At 39.1% G+C, this 18,746-nt stretch overlaps 1 protein-coding gene across 1 annotated transcript; it reads right to left on the bottom strand.

Annotated features, from left to right (window-relative positions):
* Positions 1-5,302: 5,302 nt before the first annotated feature.
* wnt7ab (wingless-type MMTV integration site family, member 7Ab) lies at positions 5,303-18,416 on the bottom strand. The gene is made up of 4 exons (XM_084099091.1): positions 18,116-18,416; positions 17,449-17,675; positions 14,995-15,266; positions 5,303-7,285 (listed from the first exon to the last, which is right to left on the bottom strand). The coding sequence occupies exons 1-4, from the start codon at positions 18,184-18,186 to the stop codon at positions 6,803-6,805; spliced, it is 1,053 nt and encodes a 350-aa protein (XP_083955217.1). The 5' UTR covers positions 18,187-18,416; the 3' UTR covers positions 5,303-6,802.
* Positions 18,417-18,746: the final 330 nt, after the last annotated feature.

Here is an 18,746-nt window from a genome sequence, read left to right on the forward strand (position 1 = left end):
ATTGAAAAGCACCCACCCTTCCTACCTCACGCTTCTTCTCTTCTCCTTTTTATGCTAACAGGCAGCTCACTGACTAGAGCGCCCCCTTAGTGACAGCTAATGGGACAGAAGTTACAATGTCCACATCTCAAGATCCAATCAACAAGCAATCCACAGAACCAAGTGGTTCTCACCCTACATTTTTAACTTTTTCGATAATCCATTAAACTCGGTTATACATCACAATATGGAAAAAAAAACCTGTTGCCACTTCTGTTTCACTGCGACTTTAAACGCAATACAAAGGGAACTATGAGCTTACTATCCAACATGTAGAGCAAATTCCAGATTCAATTCAATGCACTTGAAAATTAGCATGAGCAGGAATCATACACCATCTCTGCAGATGTTTCTTACAGTGAGCTCCTCATGAAAACACAGACCTGAGTGAGGCATGTCCTCCAGGCACTGTAACACACAGCCTCTCTCAGCTTTCACGCGTATACCTCTGCTCCTGTCTGGACCTGTTCTGAATGTATCATTGCAGAAAGCCATGAAATAATTTGAGATGATACTGCCAGTTTAAATGGCTAAAGCATGCCATCATAGTCATTATGACATCAATCTTTCCTCTAACTTACATTTACTTCAAACAAAAAAGAAAGAGACAGAAAAACGGGGTAGGGAATGTGTAAACATTCTGTGTATGGTAAAAACTAACATGACATATGAACAAAAAAAAACACTATTACATAAATATGCATTTCACATTGATTTGTGGATGTTTGTCCACCTGTTCTGCTCATTTGTCATAGCAGGACTACTTACAATAATCAGTGAGGATGATGGGGATCCTTTAAAATTGTAATCTACATCGGCGCTGATAGCCTCGTGGGCCAGTGCGCCGACATGTAGCGCCGCTGTGCTTCGGGCGACCCGAGTTCGAGTCCCGGCTCGTGGACCTTTCCCGATCCTATCCTCTCTCTCTCACAGTCTAGCTAGTGTTCTATCCTAATAAAAGGCCAAAAAAAATTGTAATCTACAAATTTATTCCTTAAAGTATAATTGAAATTTTACTGAATAAGTTATGTTGTTATGTTGAATGAGGGGATCTTCAACTATCTTTCCCAGCCAGCTGATTTTCACAAGATTTATTTTGTAATAAACATCAGACTCTTCTGCATATTTGCAAATGATATAAAATTCAAAATAAAGTATTGGTAAAAAAGCTTCTAATCATGTGAAAGTGGTGAGACTAGAGATTATATATGCAACATAAATGAATCCAGTGGTTTTAAACATCCATAAAACCATGATTTATTCAAATCATACATTAGCAACTCATGCAATACAGCCACAATCATTTGCATATGATTTCTTTCTATGTATATCTGATGAACAGTCAGATATGAGCAAGTAGTGCCATAAATCCTTCCTAATGAAACTGAAGCCAAATGAGATTCTGTGTATTAATGTTTATGATTCTGAAGAAGAGCATATACTGATATTGATCAGGATTGGAGTTAAACTGTCACAGGCCAGGGCGGTAAGATCTTATTTGATTCCTTCACAGATTACACAATTCTTATTTGTTCCTTTAGGATTCGTTTTTATTCATTTATGCCATAAGAAATACAGTATATAGTATGGCAAAATTTAATAGGGCAAACACAAAGTAATCTGTGTGTTTCCCCCCCCTTGTAGTTCAGAGTAGAAATGATTAAAATTAGTATTTATCTTTTACCATAGTGCTACCTAATTTCATTTGTGAGCAAAAAGGAAAACAAGATCAGTTTTTCCGTATATTAAAGCACTGTTGACACAGTAAACATGTCTTTAATTCAACAGTAATCTGGACTAGACGTTGTGCTGTTGTCACAACATTGTTGATCTGCACATGTGGTCATTAAGCCAGAGGACATAAAAAGACACACAGCAGGTTCAAAGAGAAGTATTCATCACCATTTGCCAGCACTAATATGCTAGCCTTGCTTCATAAGGATATATCTATTCATAAAGATATCTAAAAGATATGGAGAACAATGTGTCTTGCTGACTGATCACACAAGCGTTTCGGCTTTTATACACTTTAATAAGTGGACATTTTATACTCTGTATTTATACTCTTTCATAGATTGTAAAAAGGGAAATGTGCTGTTGTTTCTCAGATTGGACCCTTGAAGATTTCTGTTGGTGTAGCAGGTCATGCTAGATTATCTGTGTCCTCAATCAAATATGAACAAATATTCTGATTTATTCAGTCATATTAGATCATATTTCTGACTTGAATAAAAGCAGTTTTAATTATGTAGATCATCATTCAAAAATGTCAGTTAAATATGAATGAATATGAAAAGTGTTCATGTGACCGATTGATGCAATAAGAAGCATGGCTTTCTCAATGTTCACATCAGGTTTGAAACACTCCCAAAGCATCAGAAGAGGAAAATGGCATGATTCCTGAATATCTCTCAGCATTGAGGTTATGTTTGTTTTCCACATGGCGATTCATCAGACAGTAATCGTTTCTCAGATGTCATTAAAGGTGGAGGGGCAAGTGAGGGACCACCATACCCCACACAGCAGGAGATGAAAAAGTATCATATGGGACCCTACGATTAGTATGAATCCCAGAACACATGCAGGAATTTCTGCATGATCTTCAAAGGCGATTGTTACTTAGGTTCACTCACAAATCCATCTCCCCATATCTCAAACAGTCTTGCGAAATAAAGACCTAAAGGGAAGTCTAATCTAAGCGTCTAGTAATGTTCCCTGTGGGGTTTCTGAAGCTTTGAACCTTTTGGAAAGGTTACAGGCAAAGAAACGCTGTCAAAAACAACATTTCATATCCCATAACATAATATGTTATGGTGTTGCTGGTGAAAACTGCTGCTTTGAAATGGCACTGGAGAAGTCAAACTCACACTTATTCTTTGCACGTGTATGAAAACCAGAGAAAGACTGCCTTGCAATTTGCAAGCTCTTCTGAGATGCACGTGCATGTCTCAACCAGATGAAAAACAAACATATGACTGATGGAATTATGTGTTGGGTGATTTATAGACAGGCAGTGGGTGAAAAACACACGTTTCTTCCACCTCTTCGCTATATGCTATTACTGCTGTTATTATTATCTTTAGACTAGTGATAGTTTTTTACCCTCAATTTAAGCGAAAAATTGTGAGATTAAGCATATTGCGGAAAAGCATTTCTGTTTAAAATTCAACTCTGTTCTCTGTCCCTGCTAAAAAAAAATCAGGTATGTTTTGAATGGGACGCTGGTTGCTGGTCTCCAGCATGGGAAGTGGGAGTGCTGGTAGACCAGCTAGAGCAGCACTAGACCAGTCTAGTACTAGGCAAGATACCAGTCTGCAGTCTGAGATTTCAATATCAACTCAAAATTGGAATGACGGCCCTTGGGCGGACCACTCCTGTTTGCCAGATCTGGGCCACAAGCAGGCCCCACATGTCAGCCAAGAGCAAAGAAATAAACCACAACTGGACCTTATCTGAGCCACAAGATTAAATATTGAGTCATTTCAGCCTTAATAAGCCTGTTAACAAGCAGAATCACAGAAGAAAAGAAGAGAACAGAAAAAGAGACGAGCAGAAACACAAGAACTACAACTGACTTCAGTCACAGCCTTAGATCAAATCAACTGAAGAGAAAAGAAGACATTAAATCTCTGAATATCTCAGCAGAGGAGGATCTATCTATCTATCTATCTATCTATCTATCTATCTATCTATCTATCTATCTATCTATCTATCTATCTATCTATCTATCTATCTATCTATCTATCTATCTATCTATCTATCTTAATGACCTTGAAAGTAATGCCTTGTACTGTCCTTCCTTCCCCACTGTGTGTATCTGAATGCCATCACACACGTCAGCACTAATGGGCAAGCTGACTTTCCCTGAGTGACTGGCTGACATTTTGCAGCAGGCAATGGGGTTGTTTAGCAACTAGTAGCAAAGGACTGAAAGAAAGAAATGTCAGAGTCATCAATCACCTGACAGCTCCAGCTCCGCCCACTTAAACAAGTCATCACTATAACACTCAATTACACGAGGAGCCCCGAATTACTGTCCTAAACTGAGCATTTGTGCATATCACTGTTTATTTAGCCTGAATTCCTTAACAAGAAGTTTCACACATGCTAAGACACACGAGGTACACTAACACCATCAACATTTTTACATATTGTCAAGGAAATGTGAGTGGAAAACTCGTGTTGTGCGATGTTAGGGTGTTTAATGTGATATGTATGTGTTTGCTAAAGTGTTTTAGTGCATTGAAGTCTCTGAGGTTTTTGGGTGATGCTTATTGGCTCAAGTCAAAAGAGCTTAAACCCAATAGTCTATGCTTCTGTCTGTAATATGGGTCATGTCCCATAAGTTTGCCCATTTTAACATCCACCATCACTTCGAAAAGCAACAGCACACCTCTCTTCAACACACTAATGTTCAATACTTGGGACTATTTGTTCAAATCACTAAGCCTAAGTAAGAGCAATAGTAGCAGAGATGCTTGCCCTACAACACAATTAACAATATCACCATTGTCACACGCACTCAGTTTTGTTCATCTTCAGTTTCACTTTCATGGACTTTGTTTGTTTTCATCAGTCTTTGTTTCCCACCACTTATCTGTTCCCATGGAATAGAATAGAATAGAATGAGGCATTTATATAGCGCTTTCATATGTACTACTGTACACCCAAAGCGCTTTACAATCATATCAGGGGATCTCTCCTCAACCACCACCAGTGTGCAGCATCCACTTGGATGATGCGACGGCAGCCACAGAACAACGGCGCCAGTGCACTCACCACACACCAGCTATAGGTGGAGAGAGGAGAGAGAGAGTGATAGAGCCAATTCAATGTAAATTACCATCACCCCGTAGACCACCCAGGGCTGTGAGTCTGCGACATCTGTGGCTGAGGGTATTCTGGTGGAAATAGAGACTGAGGACTGGCTGATGGACTTCAGCGCAGAGGTATCATCTCCCAACAGATCACCGGCTCCACCAGACACCCTCGGTCTTACGGCTCCACCAGGTTCCCTCATCCCACCGGCTCTCCCTTGGTCAGTCGTCACACCACCTCCGCCACGGACTTGCGGATCTTCTGCTACGCTCCGTTCCTCCACCCCTACGGCTGCAGCGGGCTCCTCCTTCCCTTCGGTATATAGGGTATATTCCCTTCTTAATTCCTCTTTGTTCAGTCTTCAGTTGTCAGTCGATGTTTGTTGTGTTGTGTGTGTGTGTGTGTGTGTGTCTACCCCTGTTTCACAAACGCACTGTAAAACCTTCTGTCTGTTCCTGTGTTTATTGTTTTATTAAAATCTCTACGCATTGGATAATGTGTACCTTCATCTTCATGACAACCATGTTTGCATGATTAGATCTAGAAGTTTTATTTTAATAATTAACATTCACATTCCAACTTTGTCACCCACAAATTAAAAAGACTGCATAATGCGACTGGAAGGCATTGAATTGTCCGAAATGACAAAGTATAAATAAAACATTCATATAAAAATAGTCTTTCACAAAATATACTCTCTTACCAATATTTTCAGTGTAAATTCTATGTCTGGATTTATCACTATACCAGTTACAAAAAGCTTGTGGTCAGTAGTCTCTTAATATTACAGCAAATGTGATTATTCCAGACTAGTAGCAGCATACAGGAAATTTCTCAAAGAAAAAAATATTGCTTGTTGTCTTATAATAACAATGTATTATGTAAACTAAAAAAGCTATTCTTTCAGATAAAAGCTCAATGTTTTTCTGAATAAATTCAGCATTCATAAACATGGAGAGCTGCATTTAACCATTATTTCTGCTCAATGTTTCATATACAGTTATCTACATTTTTTTAATAAATAAATAAAATCAGTTGTTTGGAAGAATTAAACAGCAGAGCACAAAAATTATCGCCAACATTTTCAGCAACCTTGGTTCCGGAAGTAGTTTTCCCATTCATTTTCTTCGTAAGGCATTAGATTCATGAACCAGCTTCACAACATCACGAATCTTGATTTGTATGTATGTATATAAACATATCAAATTATATAATCTATTAAAATTGACTGCCCAATATAAAACTGTTTAATTGAAAAATATTTAATAAAATTGAGTTATTTGAGAGTAGAGCAATGTGAATGTGTCATTCACTACTGAGTTCTTTTGCAGCAATCTCAGTTTAGTAACAGTGACTTCTCTGATTGGTCTTCAACAGCTTTTATAGTGTAAAGTCTAGGTCTTCATTATAAAATTACGGCCGTTAATCCACTTTGACTTGCAGCTTCTACAGAAGCATAAATAACACTCACGGTAGGTCTGTGTTGAAACGTCAACCATTATCAGAGAAGATGAATAGGATTTACTTCAGGAACCCTGCGGTTGTGCTCTATTGGAGTATTTACTCCATAATTTTCATTGCAAGACGTCCATGTCCCAGTAACTCCATTGGTAAAATCAATGTGCAGATAGTTGTTATCAGTTTTGCAGCAGGTCGAAGACAAGAAAGCCTTATTTGAATCCAGATCCTGCAGACCCGAGTCACGCTCTAGATTTAGTGAAGAAAGCAGGTAAAACTGTGTGGCATCAGAAATAAAACAATATACACCTTTCAGTTCCTTCTCACGATGAATTCTTTCTCCAGTTATTTCGATGATCATCCATTAAAGTGAAGGAAGCATGTCTAAAGTAAGGTCTTGTGCAAAAGAATAAATGCCACCTGATTGAGTCATATTTTAAGGTCAGGGAGTCAAAGACCCTGTCAAAAACTAGGCATAAGGTCAAAGTCATTTACACGTGTACACCTCTGTCCTCTCGCTACACGTGTTGCATTTGACATAACAGCACCAAAAGAACTTGCAGTTGCACTGCCACACGCGTGAGTACTGGTGTGTGTTGTACCCGCGTCCGCAGCACATGAGGTCGCAGCCGTTGTGATGGTGCATCAGTGTCTTGTTGCAAACTCGCCCCTGAGTGCCGACGCTGCCGCTCACCGGATCCGCCTCGCAGTAGTTGGGAGATTTCTCGATGTACACCAGATCTGTGTCCATGGGCTTGCGGTACGAGTAGGATTTTTTGATCTTGAGAAATGTTGGTCGTTTGTGGCGCGTGGCTTTCACTGGCTCCACGTGGACAGCGTTGGTGTATTTGTCTTTGAGGATGTAGCCGAGCTCCCGAAACTGGGGCAGGGTCATCCAGCAGGTCCTGGTGGTGCAGGATCCAGACACACCGTGACATTTACACTCCAGCCGCATACTCCGCTCTAGGACCTGGGAAAAATTAGCGCTTTAATTAAGCAAATGCTTCATTACTCAATATGAATACACCACATATTGTCAACACACTCAAATTATGTCATACAAATACAAATACACCTACATTGTATAAATTGCACAAATTTGGGAGCTTGCAATATCGTTTCATGTTGACGTTTTATTTGAACCTCAGTATTCAGATTAAAAAGGTTTGCTTAAGCAGGTATAACATCCTCAATAATATGAAAACATGAAGCTGTTGGTACACTTACACAAGACAAAGAACTAGAATTTGCTTCTGGTGCAAAAGTCTTCTAATTGTTTTTTCACCTTAACCATGTAGTTGCTATAGGGCTACGTAAAGAAAGCTGTGTGACCATTGCGTGCATGAAGTGTCCAACATACGTGTCGTTTTGTGATTAAATGACTGCATCATCCGGGTATTTAAAGTGCACTTCTTCTGGTAAGACTTAATAGTCCACTTTAGACATTCTACTAACGATGAGTAACATCGCAACTACATGTCAACTAGCAGTCTTTCTTAAATTGGAGCGTAAACTCCACACTAGAGACCTAGCTAGTTTGTAACTAAGTCTGAACTTTATTCGGTTGCACCATTTGTTCTTAAGGCAGAACGTAGGAACGTAATGCAGAAGTAGGGCTCCGTAGTCACATAATATGACTTTTACCCTAATGATCCAATAGCAGCCTTCCAATACATGAGCAGAAGTTGTGCTGAAAGTTTATTCTTGACTCATTTCGGCTTCACATAACAACCGGAAAAATATGTTCCCATTGAAATACGATACTACCCAGCAGTCAATAGCCGTCATGTCACCGTCTAGATTAACAATAGACCCGATATAGTCCGGCTATGAGTAACCCACTTTTAGCCAAAGTAATCTTGAATTTGGTTACATGTCGTTTTTGCCAAAATAACTTGATGTATGATACTTCATTGTGTAAGCAAAGTCAACAGTGATTATAAGGTGTTTGATTTCATTTCTTTGACATGTCATCTAATTGATGGCTAGTCTATTCTTGGGCTATGGTTTAGATGTCTATAAAATTTCCCCTAACAGCCCAAATTTTGCTTTGTTTTAGCCTAGACTAGGCTGTGCTTGGACGTCTATTAGACATCTTTTAAATGCAAAATTGCTTGCCTGGTACTTAATCATGAATAACATGATAGGTATATAACATTCAACTGTATTTGAAATTAATACAAGGATCAATAAATACTGATTCCAAATAAAACAAAACAATAAATTTGACATGGACCACTGCAAACAAAGACACACTGTTCAGGTCGAGTTCGTGTTGAAGAGCGCAAACACCGTAATGGGTTACGCTTTATTTCTATAGTCCACTTTGGACTATATGCAGCTGTGCAACTACATGTCAACTAACTCTCATTAATCTGCAACCACATGTTGGGTTAGGGTTAGTAGAATAAGTTGCCATGTAGTTGACATAGACTGTCTGCTTAATATCTGCTAACTCTTTATTTAGATGCTCCTCCAAAAAAATTCTACTGACTATAATGACTTTATTCAGATACTGTTCTCTCTCTTAAAATGTAAATTAATGTAAATGTCAACATTACCAGATATGTCTAAAGAACTGAAGTCAAGACCTAATTGATGAAATTCAGGGCCCCTTTCACTAAATTCAGTGAAATTAGTGCTCCTTTATGTCAAAACTAGGCTAAGTTGTAACTTATACAGAGCAACCGGCACCTGGTCTTGAGGGGCTGTTTACAGGACACCGTTTTCAACTAAAAACGCGATTTTTGGACGTCCATTTACACAAAAATTAAGCACATCGTTGCCGTGTAAATGTACCCTGAGTCTCTACTAAAATGAGCTGATGACTTGAATCAGGTGTGTTTGATTAGGAAGAGTTTGTTGCCTCCAGGAACAGGGTAGGGAAACAGTGTCGTTGGGTCTTCTGTATGCTTGCTAATACTAGGTGTTTGCTGTAGGGGGTTCTGGATGGTTGCTAAGTGGTTGCTAGGGTGTTCTTTGCTAGATGGCTTCCCAAGTCTCTATTCTGTTCTCAAAAGTGGCTTGGGTTCTTTCCTCTATTAGGTAAAAAGTATAAAGTTCTTGTTCTCTAAGGTATTCATGTTCACAGCACAAATGGTACGGGACAAGTTAAGTTAGTTAAATTTAAGGCTACTTGTTTAAATTACAAAAACTGTATGAGCAATAGCAAAAGTGAGGCTTCACTTAGCAAACTGATAATTACATGACTTCACATTCAACAAACAAATGATGTTTTATAAACAAAGTTCGGGAGGAGCACGTTCAAATAATCAATCCAATCTACTTGTCATCAAACAATTACTATGTATACCCAGCATGAGAAGAAGCATATATATATTCACTCTGTCAACTCACCTAACATTCCTTGACAGGATCCCTCCACCACCCCGACTCCTCACTCTTGGCTCATTCTTTTACAGCCAGGAATACGGGGGGAGTACTCTGGGTTCGGGCCGAATACCGAGCCCGGAGCCTCTCCTCGGACAGCACGCCAAATACGCTTTTATTCTATCTGACTCATTTGTAAGTGTGAACTCGTGAAATGTACAATAATTGTATTATCATTGCACATAATGTTATTTTTCTCCACAACATACCAACAGCAATAACACCAGTCAAATCGCACATCCTCTCATCATGCCAAGACCTTCTGCTATCTGTTCTTCAGAGATGGGCACCATGAGCCAATGTCATTGCATTCGCTGGCATAAATTAAGAAAGGGAGGGGGCATTCAAACAGAGCACTCTTTTAGTTCGCTCAACACAAAACCTGCAGCTAGAATGATCCTGTAAGGATAGTCAGTTCACTAAGAGGCAATTAAGCGTCTCAGATAAGACCGTATGAACGCAGTCCCACAGAAAAGGCTCTTCAACTAGCTGCACAATGTCAGGGTGAATGAGGAGAAGTGTTGGTGCCATGAATCAGCTCTCTGTGACCAAAGGTGGAACACGCTAGATATACGCTGGAAGCTTCTTTACCCCTCATTAAGCTTGACTGATTAGTCTCTCTTTCATTTAAAAATGAAAACGCTGTATGATAAATGCGATTTCTGTCAAACTATATTTAACTACATTGACATTATTGATGTTTGGTCGTGAGACATGCGAGAACCAATGATGTTTGATTTCACTGACGTCCGAACTGAGCCATAAGCTTCAGAAGGCTTGGAACATATAGTGCACCATAATGACTACACTGTAAAATCTAACGGTTGTTCTAACTAACACTTAATGTCTTTATTGTAAAAACCTAGTAAACTGTAATTTTCACATACTATTCATTGTTTACTCAGGAAACCCAAGTTAAGATTAATTGATTGGTTTGAGTGCCGGGGCAATAGACTTTTCGCTCATTTCCTCCACTTCTGCATCTTTCTCTAGTTGCATTCACTAATTTCCCAAAGTCATCTTGAATGTTGAATTGTCAATACAACTGAAAGATTTGAGAGAACATCACATAAGCTGACTTCATAAATTGATGCAGATTTTCCTAAAAAAAAAATTGTTTGAACTCGCCATTATTGTGATCGGTGTTCCCTTTAGTTGGGCACTTGGAACTTTATATTATTGTAATTCTCCTCATATTGATGAAGCAATGCAACAAGAAATCACAAAACGCGTTCCCATTACAAATTTGCACAACACTTTAAAAAGCATTCTTTTAGAAAGAGTCCTTATTACGGAAATAATATTCTTTAAAAAAATACTCAAGTCAAACTGAATGTTTTTAATTGCATGATATTTACAAGTAATAAACATGTTTTATAATTTACATTTAAATGCAATTAGCTGAAATTCAGAGAGCAATTTTGACCTACTTAAACAGGAATTTAGTATTTAGCATCTTTATTTGTCATTTCATAATTTGATTGTCTTTGAAATATGGTTAAAATCTACTGCCGCATGTACTGACAAGTATTTATGGCAAACTAACTTATACTTTAATGTAATTTCTATTGAAACTTGTATTCACATATTAAAATATATCTGCAATTACACATTTGTAAAGAAGTTGCAATTTAATACATTTAAAATGTATTTAACTTTAAATATAATGTAAAATAACACTCTATATTTTAAATGATACCTGCACAATACCTGTGCTTTAGTATGTCAAGCAACGCATCACAATATGTGTACTTTGTTAAAGAATGATAAAGATTATTAAAACATAATGATTTAAAATGTTCTTTAAAGTAGCCTACTGTACTTAAGTACTTAAGTGTATATACAGTTAAAAAAAAAAAAAAAAAAGGTACACTACAAGTGCACATTCGGTACATTTAAGCACACTTTTCCCCCCAAGGGACTGTATCCCTTATTCCACATCAAAGACAACCTACAAATGTCTGAACAGTATATGCGGGGAAAAGCACAGCCTCTAAATGCAGGTGAAAGTGAAAAAGCCTTTTAGGACCTCTGGCGGTTTGAGCATTGAAAGTTGAGACAAAAGCACACCATCAAAGATGAAGCGTTTCCATCAAAGGTAGAGATAGGGGATACTGGTGTAAGCCAGTGTCTATTTAACTGAGCAGAAAATGGGAGTGGTTTTGTACAGAGCTCGGTGTGTTGGAGCTCATCTGATTTGTAATCAAACTCTAGCACTTATACTGCTCTTACCCCTAAAAGCTTCCTATTATCGCTGTGCCAGTCCAGTCTTGGCTTTGCTGCTGGATTGTTGACGGCTGCAAACCGCAGTGCCATAGTTACTGAATCCTTCCCTGTACTTGACTTTCACTTGATGCGTTCAGTGTAACCAAAACATCACTTCACTGATACCTCTTATAGGAATAGTTCACCCAAAAATGAAAATTCGGTCATTTACTCACCCTCATGCCATTCAAAACCCGTATGTTGCTCTCGCATGTCATCCACATATCCTCGTTTTCCAACCTGACGTGACAAGGCATGACTGAACGTCATGCGTCGCGTAGCTGAACATATGGAAGCATGTTTCCGCCACAGAATAAAAAAATAAAAAAGGTAATTGCAACTTTTTATCTCACAATTCAGACTTTATTTCTTGCAAATGTGAGATAAAAAGTTGCAGTTATCTTTATTATGTGGTGGAATGCACACTACTTTTTATGATATTTCTCATGTGATTTTGTCACAGTAACTGTATGCTTTCAGTGAATGGAAAATAACGGTGTGAAGTTCAGTATGGTGTACCACAAGGCTCAGTACTAGGACCGTTGCTGTTCACTCTGTACATGCTACCTTTGGGAGATATGATTAGGAACCATGGCATTAGTTTTCACTGTTATGCTGATGATACTCAGCTCTATATTTCTTTACTTCCCAACGAAACTTACCAATTCACTAAATTAACGGAATGCATAGCTGATATAAAAAACTGGATGACTAGTAATTCCTACTACTTAATTCTGAAAACAGAGAAAACATTAGAAACAGAGTTTCTAATTATTGGGCAAAAAACCTCTGCATGCACTAACCTAGAATACTGTCTAACACTTGATGGCTGCTCTGTCAAGTCTTCGTCGTCGGTTAGGAACCTGGGTGTGCTCTTTGATACCAATCTTTCATTTGAAAGCCACGTTTCTAGCATCTGTAAAACTGCATTCTTCCAACTTAAAAATATATCTGAATTACGACATATGCGTTCAATGAAAAATGCGGAACAGTCTACTGGGTGGTTGCCCTGCATGCTTAATAAACAGAGTCCAGTTGGTCCAAAATGCAGCAGCTAGAGTTAGTCAAGTCAAATCAAGTCACCGTCATTTATATAGCATACAATATGGATTGTTTCAAAGCAGATTTACAGTGATAATAGGAAATTACAGTAACAGAGATTGTTTTGGCTTTACACTTTACACTTCTCACTAGAACCAGGAAGTATGACTATATTAGCCCAGTTCTGTCAACACTGCATTGGCTCCCTATTAAACATCGCATACATTTTTAAATATTGCTGATTACTTACAAAGCACTAAATGGTTTAGCTCCGCAGTACTTGAGCGAGCTCTTAACGCATTATAGTCCTTCACGTCTATTACAATCTCAAAATTCTGGTCAGTTGATAATACCTAGAATATCAAAATCGACTGCTGGCGGTAGATCCTTTTCCCATTTAGCACCTAAACTCTGGAACAGTCTTCCTAACATTGTCCGGGAAGCAGACACACTCTGTCAGTTCAAAGCTAGACTAAAAACACATCTCTTTGACCTAGCATACACATAGAAAATTATACATTCCGATTATTCAAATCAGTTAAATGATTATTAGGTTGCATAGATTAGGTCAGCCAGAACCGGGGACACTTCCTATAACACCTGCTGTACTCGTTACATCATAAGAAGAATGGCATCTATGCTAATGTTAGTCTTTCTGTTTATTCTGAGGTTTACTGAAGTCAGCCGGATCCAGGCCGTATCCAGACCAGATGGAGGACCTGCACCTGGACCCATCCACGACGCATCCCTGAAGTGCCAGCCTCATCAGCCCTGTGAACGCCTCATGGACACGACAGCCATCGGCACTGATCCTCAACAAACTCGTCTCCATTCCGGCGTGACTCCGATCTTCAACCAGATGGAACTGGATAATATTCTGAATGTTCTGATCCAATCTGACTTCTGACCTGTAATGCTGCCTGGATCATAATAATACACTGTTCACTCGTTGGCCAGAGGAGAACTGGCCCCGACTGAGCCTGGGTTCTCCTAAGGTTTTTTTCTCCATTCTGTCACTGATGGAGTTTTGGTTCCTTGCCACTGTTGCCTTGGCTTTTGGCTTGCTTAGTTGGGGACATTTAATATTCAACAATATTATCTGCCTTACTTAAGGTGGACGATGATGCAATTTTCTTCTAGAAACAAACTTTGTTGTATTATTTTCATGTTATCACTGTGAGGCTGCTTTGATACAATCTGTATTGTAAAAAACGCTATATAAATAAAGGTGACTTGACTTGATTGAACTCTTTTGAGCTCCACATAGAGAGAGTCATGAAGCACAACACAAGGGTGACAAACTGGTGAACTCGTGGCTAATTCATATGAAATTGCCCAATCTCATTCACACGTTTATGTACCACCTGTTTTCCCCCAAATGACGGTTATGTTTAGGGGTGAACCTTCATCCTACTTTTTTTCTAAAAATCCTACTTTTATTCAATTCACATCATACAAATTTATATGAAATCACCACCTCGTAAAATAGTTACATTATACTGTGGGTCAACTTTTCTTTAAACCAAAGCGACACGCTTTAGACACTGGCAGCTTTCATTTACAACAAACATACAAACGGAAACCTTTTCTTGATAATCAAATACATCGAAGACTAAAGATATACAAAGACGGCTCTCTCGTATTACTATGAATGGGGGAAATTGCATCTGCCAATATGGCGGAATAAGTCCCGCCTTCTAAATAAAAGAGCCAATCAGGAGTTGGTAAAGTCAGAGAAACCTGAGGCTCATGCATATGTGCATTGGCTGGACCAACCTGAGATATACGCCATACGAGCGTGAGAAATAACATTTGTGAGGCAGACAGTTCATGTCAGATTTTATTGGTGATTTCAAATATGAAATTTAATCGTACGCTTGGAATTTGATGTTTCCCCATTCAGAGAGATATGAGCTGTACTTGCATGACTGAAACAGCTGCCCGGGGGCCTTTCAAAGATGCAAGGGACTTTGAAATACATACCTTTCTTCCGACTTCGTTGTTATGCAGATTCATAAGCGCCCTGGCACTGTGTTTGATCTCTCTAGCATCCATGAAGACTTTGGAGAAGCCCAGGCCGTAGTGTATGTCCGCGGAGCAGCCGCCCCACCTCCAGCCGCTAGCGTGCCCGTGGAAGCCCTGCTTGTCCCGGTCGCAGCTGCAGGCGCTGAGGTTCCCCCGCGTGCAGGCCGAGGTGATGGCGTGGGCCACTCCGGCCGAGAGGATGGCGTACCTGAACGCAGACTCTTTACTGCCTGCCAGCAGACCACAGACACGCTATATTAACTGCACATCACGACAGTCACAGTTCTCTGTAGATCAGCGATTAACAGTGGGCTACTGTGGCTGGCCAAGAGTCAAATACTTCAAATTAACCATCAAATATCGGCAATGATGTCGGATTTAATGTGATTAGAAGCGCAAAAACAAATGACTTTGAATAAGTGCTGACAGGCAGATTTGTTCAAATCCATGTCCAAATATCTTCGACCACTAGTGCATATGTATTTGTAAAAACGTTTGGTTACGTGCAGACAATTAAGTAGTGTGTAATACGCCTTTTTCACCTCTGGCTTTTGGCTTGCTTAGTTGGGGACACTTAATATTCAACAATAATATTGATCTGCCTGCATTGACATCATTATATGAGAACTGAGCTGGACGATGGCATCACTGTTTTCTCCAGAGCAGCTGTATATATAAATAATAACTTACAATAAAAATTAACCATCACTTAATTAAGCTGGACTGTGACGCTATTTTCTTCTAGAAACAAACTTTGTTGCATTATTTTCCTGTTATCTTTGTAAAGCTGCTTTGAAACAATATGTATTGTAAAAAGCGCTATATCAATAAAGGTGACTTGACTTGACTAATAAGTGTGTGTGTGTTTTTAATACTCTTAGTTTTTTTATATTTCACAGGCAGAGAACATTTAATTCATTTAATTAGACGAAATATAAATGAGCTCAAAAGTAAAAAACAACAACAACGAATTACTTGAAGGACGGAATGAACTTCCGAACATCTGCTTCCTGAGGTTATATCACTCATCGCTTCTCCATAAATCATTGACAAACACGGCAGTATTTGCATAATCGGCAGATGTATAACCATTAACTCGAATTGTAAATTAGAGCCGTCATCCAAGATAATGTGATAAATCAATGAACGTATAGTCAAAAATGTAAAAATTAATTGTTTTTATTAACGTTTTATACCTGAGCTCTCGCAGACCCCATACAGAAATAATGTAGCATTTTCATCTGGGACTTTTGAAGCTACTTAAGTTGCAAAGAAATATGCTTATATATTTTTGTCCATGTCATTACATACACTTAATATTCAACAATATTATTGATCTGACTGCACTGACATTACTGGATGATGACATCACTGTTTTCTGCAGAACTGCTTTATAAATGAAATGAACTAATTTAATAATTGATGATCTTTACAACAGAACTGAATCAACACTGAACTGACTTCAGCTGTACAGCCGTAATGAACTCTGTTTGCATCATTGGATCCTTTTCCTGTTATCACTGTAAAGCTGCTTTAAAACATAAATAAAGGAGACTTGACTTGCTTGCACTCTTTAACTTTACTCATCTGGAAGACCTATATAAACGGATACAGTAGTTGTGCCATATTTTTAAGCAGGTTGGTTTGGCAAAGTAAAAGTCCATTTGTCTCAGGTGACATCTTTTCATGCTCTGTAATTTACACCTGTGGAAAAACTCTTCAGGCTGCAAATACTAACCCAAACACTGCATGCAAACAATGCATGAAAAATGTTAGTACCAAACTCACAGGACAGTTTTCAGTTTGGAAAGGGGGCTGTATTCTTAAAAATAAAGGTTCAAGTAGGCCTAGTCCTTCTGTAGGAGAACTTCTAGTTCTTTACAAAACCATCGGTGCTAGTGCTTTAAAGAGCCCAAGACACTGAAATACTGATCTCAAAGCTATTAAACTTCAAGCATTTTTGAATCTAAAAAAAAGTACAATAAATAAATAAAGCAATTCAAGTTGGCCTATACACCCCTCCAAGAAGAGCCATTTATGTGCTTGTATTTTCCTGAAGATATTTATAAACATATTATTTATATTATTATTATATTTCCATCTTTAATGATTGGTTTCTGCGATTGTAATGAGATGTTTTGTAGCGCATCATGAATACCTATGACCGCAGGTGAGAAACATGCGCGCGCATATATATAGGCTTAATATCTCATCTACTAGACATTTCAGGCATGTGGCGCGGTCGATTTGTATATCGAAGCCAATGAACGGCGACTAGTAAAGGAGGTAACTGTTTTACCCCAAATTAAACAAACTGTATAATCCGTAACCACATTGGTAAACACTTCCCTCCTATCCTCAGTGACACATTTCCCCCAAACACTGACATACATGAGAAGATGTCCAACATACCCACTTTCAACTCTCTCCCGAAGACGGTCCTCTCGCCGAGCGCGGAGCAGTTCCAGCGGCCGTGTCTGAACTGGAACTGGCACTCGTTGATGCCCATCTGTGCGCCCTGGCCGATCACGATCAGCGCGTCCGGGCGGCTCTGGCAGATCAGTCGCTGACGGGGCGCCAGGCCCGGGATCTTGTTGCATATGATGCTCGCTCCCAGCGCCAGTACGGTGGAGAACCCCCTAGAAGTGATCAGAGAAGAGCGCGAATCAAACTAATCTTTGAATGCATGCATAAGATTAAAAACTGGACGACCTGTAGGAGATATAGCATGTATATATATATAGCCTACAACCTAGTGCATGTTTTATAGGATATTGCTCACGCGCGCACCGAAGGCGTCCACAGGTTTCCGAAGCGCGCAGCGAAGCGCGCAGCGGATCCCCTAATGTGAGCTGTCCAGTGCTCTGGAAAGCATCATTATTTAATGGCTTGTATCCCCCCCAAAAAAAGTGCATTTCCCACTGAATAAAAACAATTTACTTTGTTCTATCTCAATATCGTTGTTATAAAATAACCTGATAAGACATCAATTTCACTTCAGCTGGAACTAGTACAGTAGAACTTATAGACACCAAAGAGCATGGCCTATTTACCTACAGTAAAGTTTTTATCAGCTCACCCCATTTTCAAGTAGATTATTCCAAGACAAAGGAAAATGTGAAATATCCAGCGTCGTGTTTTTCTGCTCATGATGGTCCTGTCTCGTTTTCGCTCAAAAAGAACGAGGAACTTGAATAGCCAGTATATTAGTAAATAAAGTCAGTTTGCACTAAAGTTCCAGCAAGGATAGTTTCCCCGCACGTGTGTGTCCACCTTCACGGTGTGTCCAGGTCGAGTTGAGAGCGCATATCGGCACAGGTCGAGCAGATGTGTCTGATCTGAGCCCTTCATCCTCACACTGGAGACGGCTTTATATCTCTGGGCGTGTTCTCACGGGCTTTAGAGACACCCATGCTATCTCATATGCATTACAGTAGCCCTATATGCTTTATTCACTGCCATAAATCATCCTGTTAATGAAACAAACCGTTTGACACAGGCTGGCAAAAATCAATTAACACTAGCACATAATACGTTGTTAGCAAGAACACAACATCTGTACATAAGTCTTCTGAACTTGATGCATATAACTTGTTTTTAAATTAATTTATTTTTCTTAATCTTACTTATTTAAATAGTCTTTCTATTCTCTTGTGTTATGTATGTATGAATGAATGAATGTTCCCAGAGCTCCTGCAACCACAACAATG

This window comes from Abramis brama (assembly GCF_963993115.1).
Source record: "Abramis brama genome assembly, chromosome: 22".
In the NCBI taxonomy this organism is placed as follows: Eukaryota; Metazoa; Chordata; class Actinopteri; order Cypriniformes; family Leuciscidae; genus Abramis; species Abramis brama.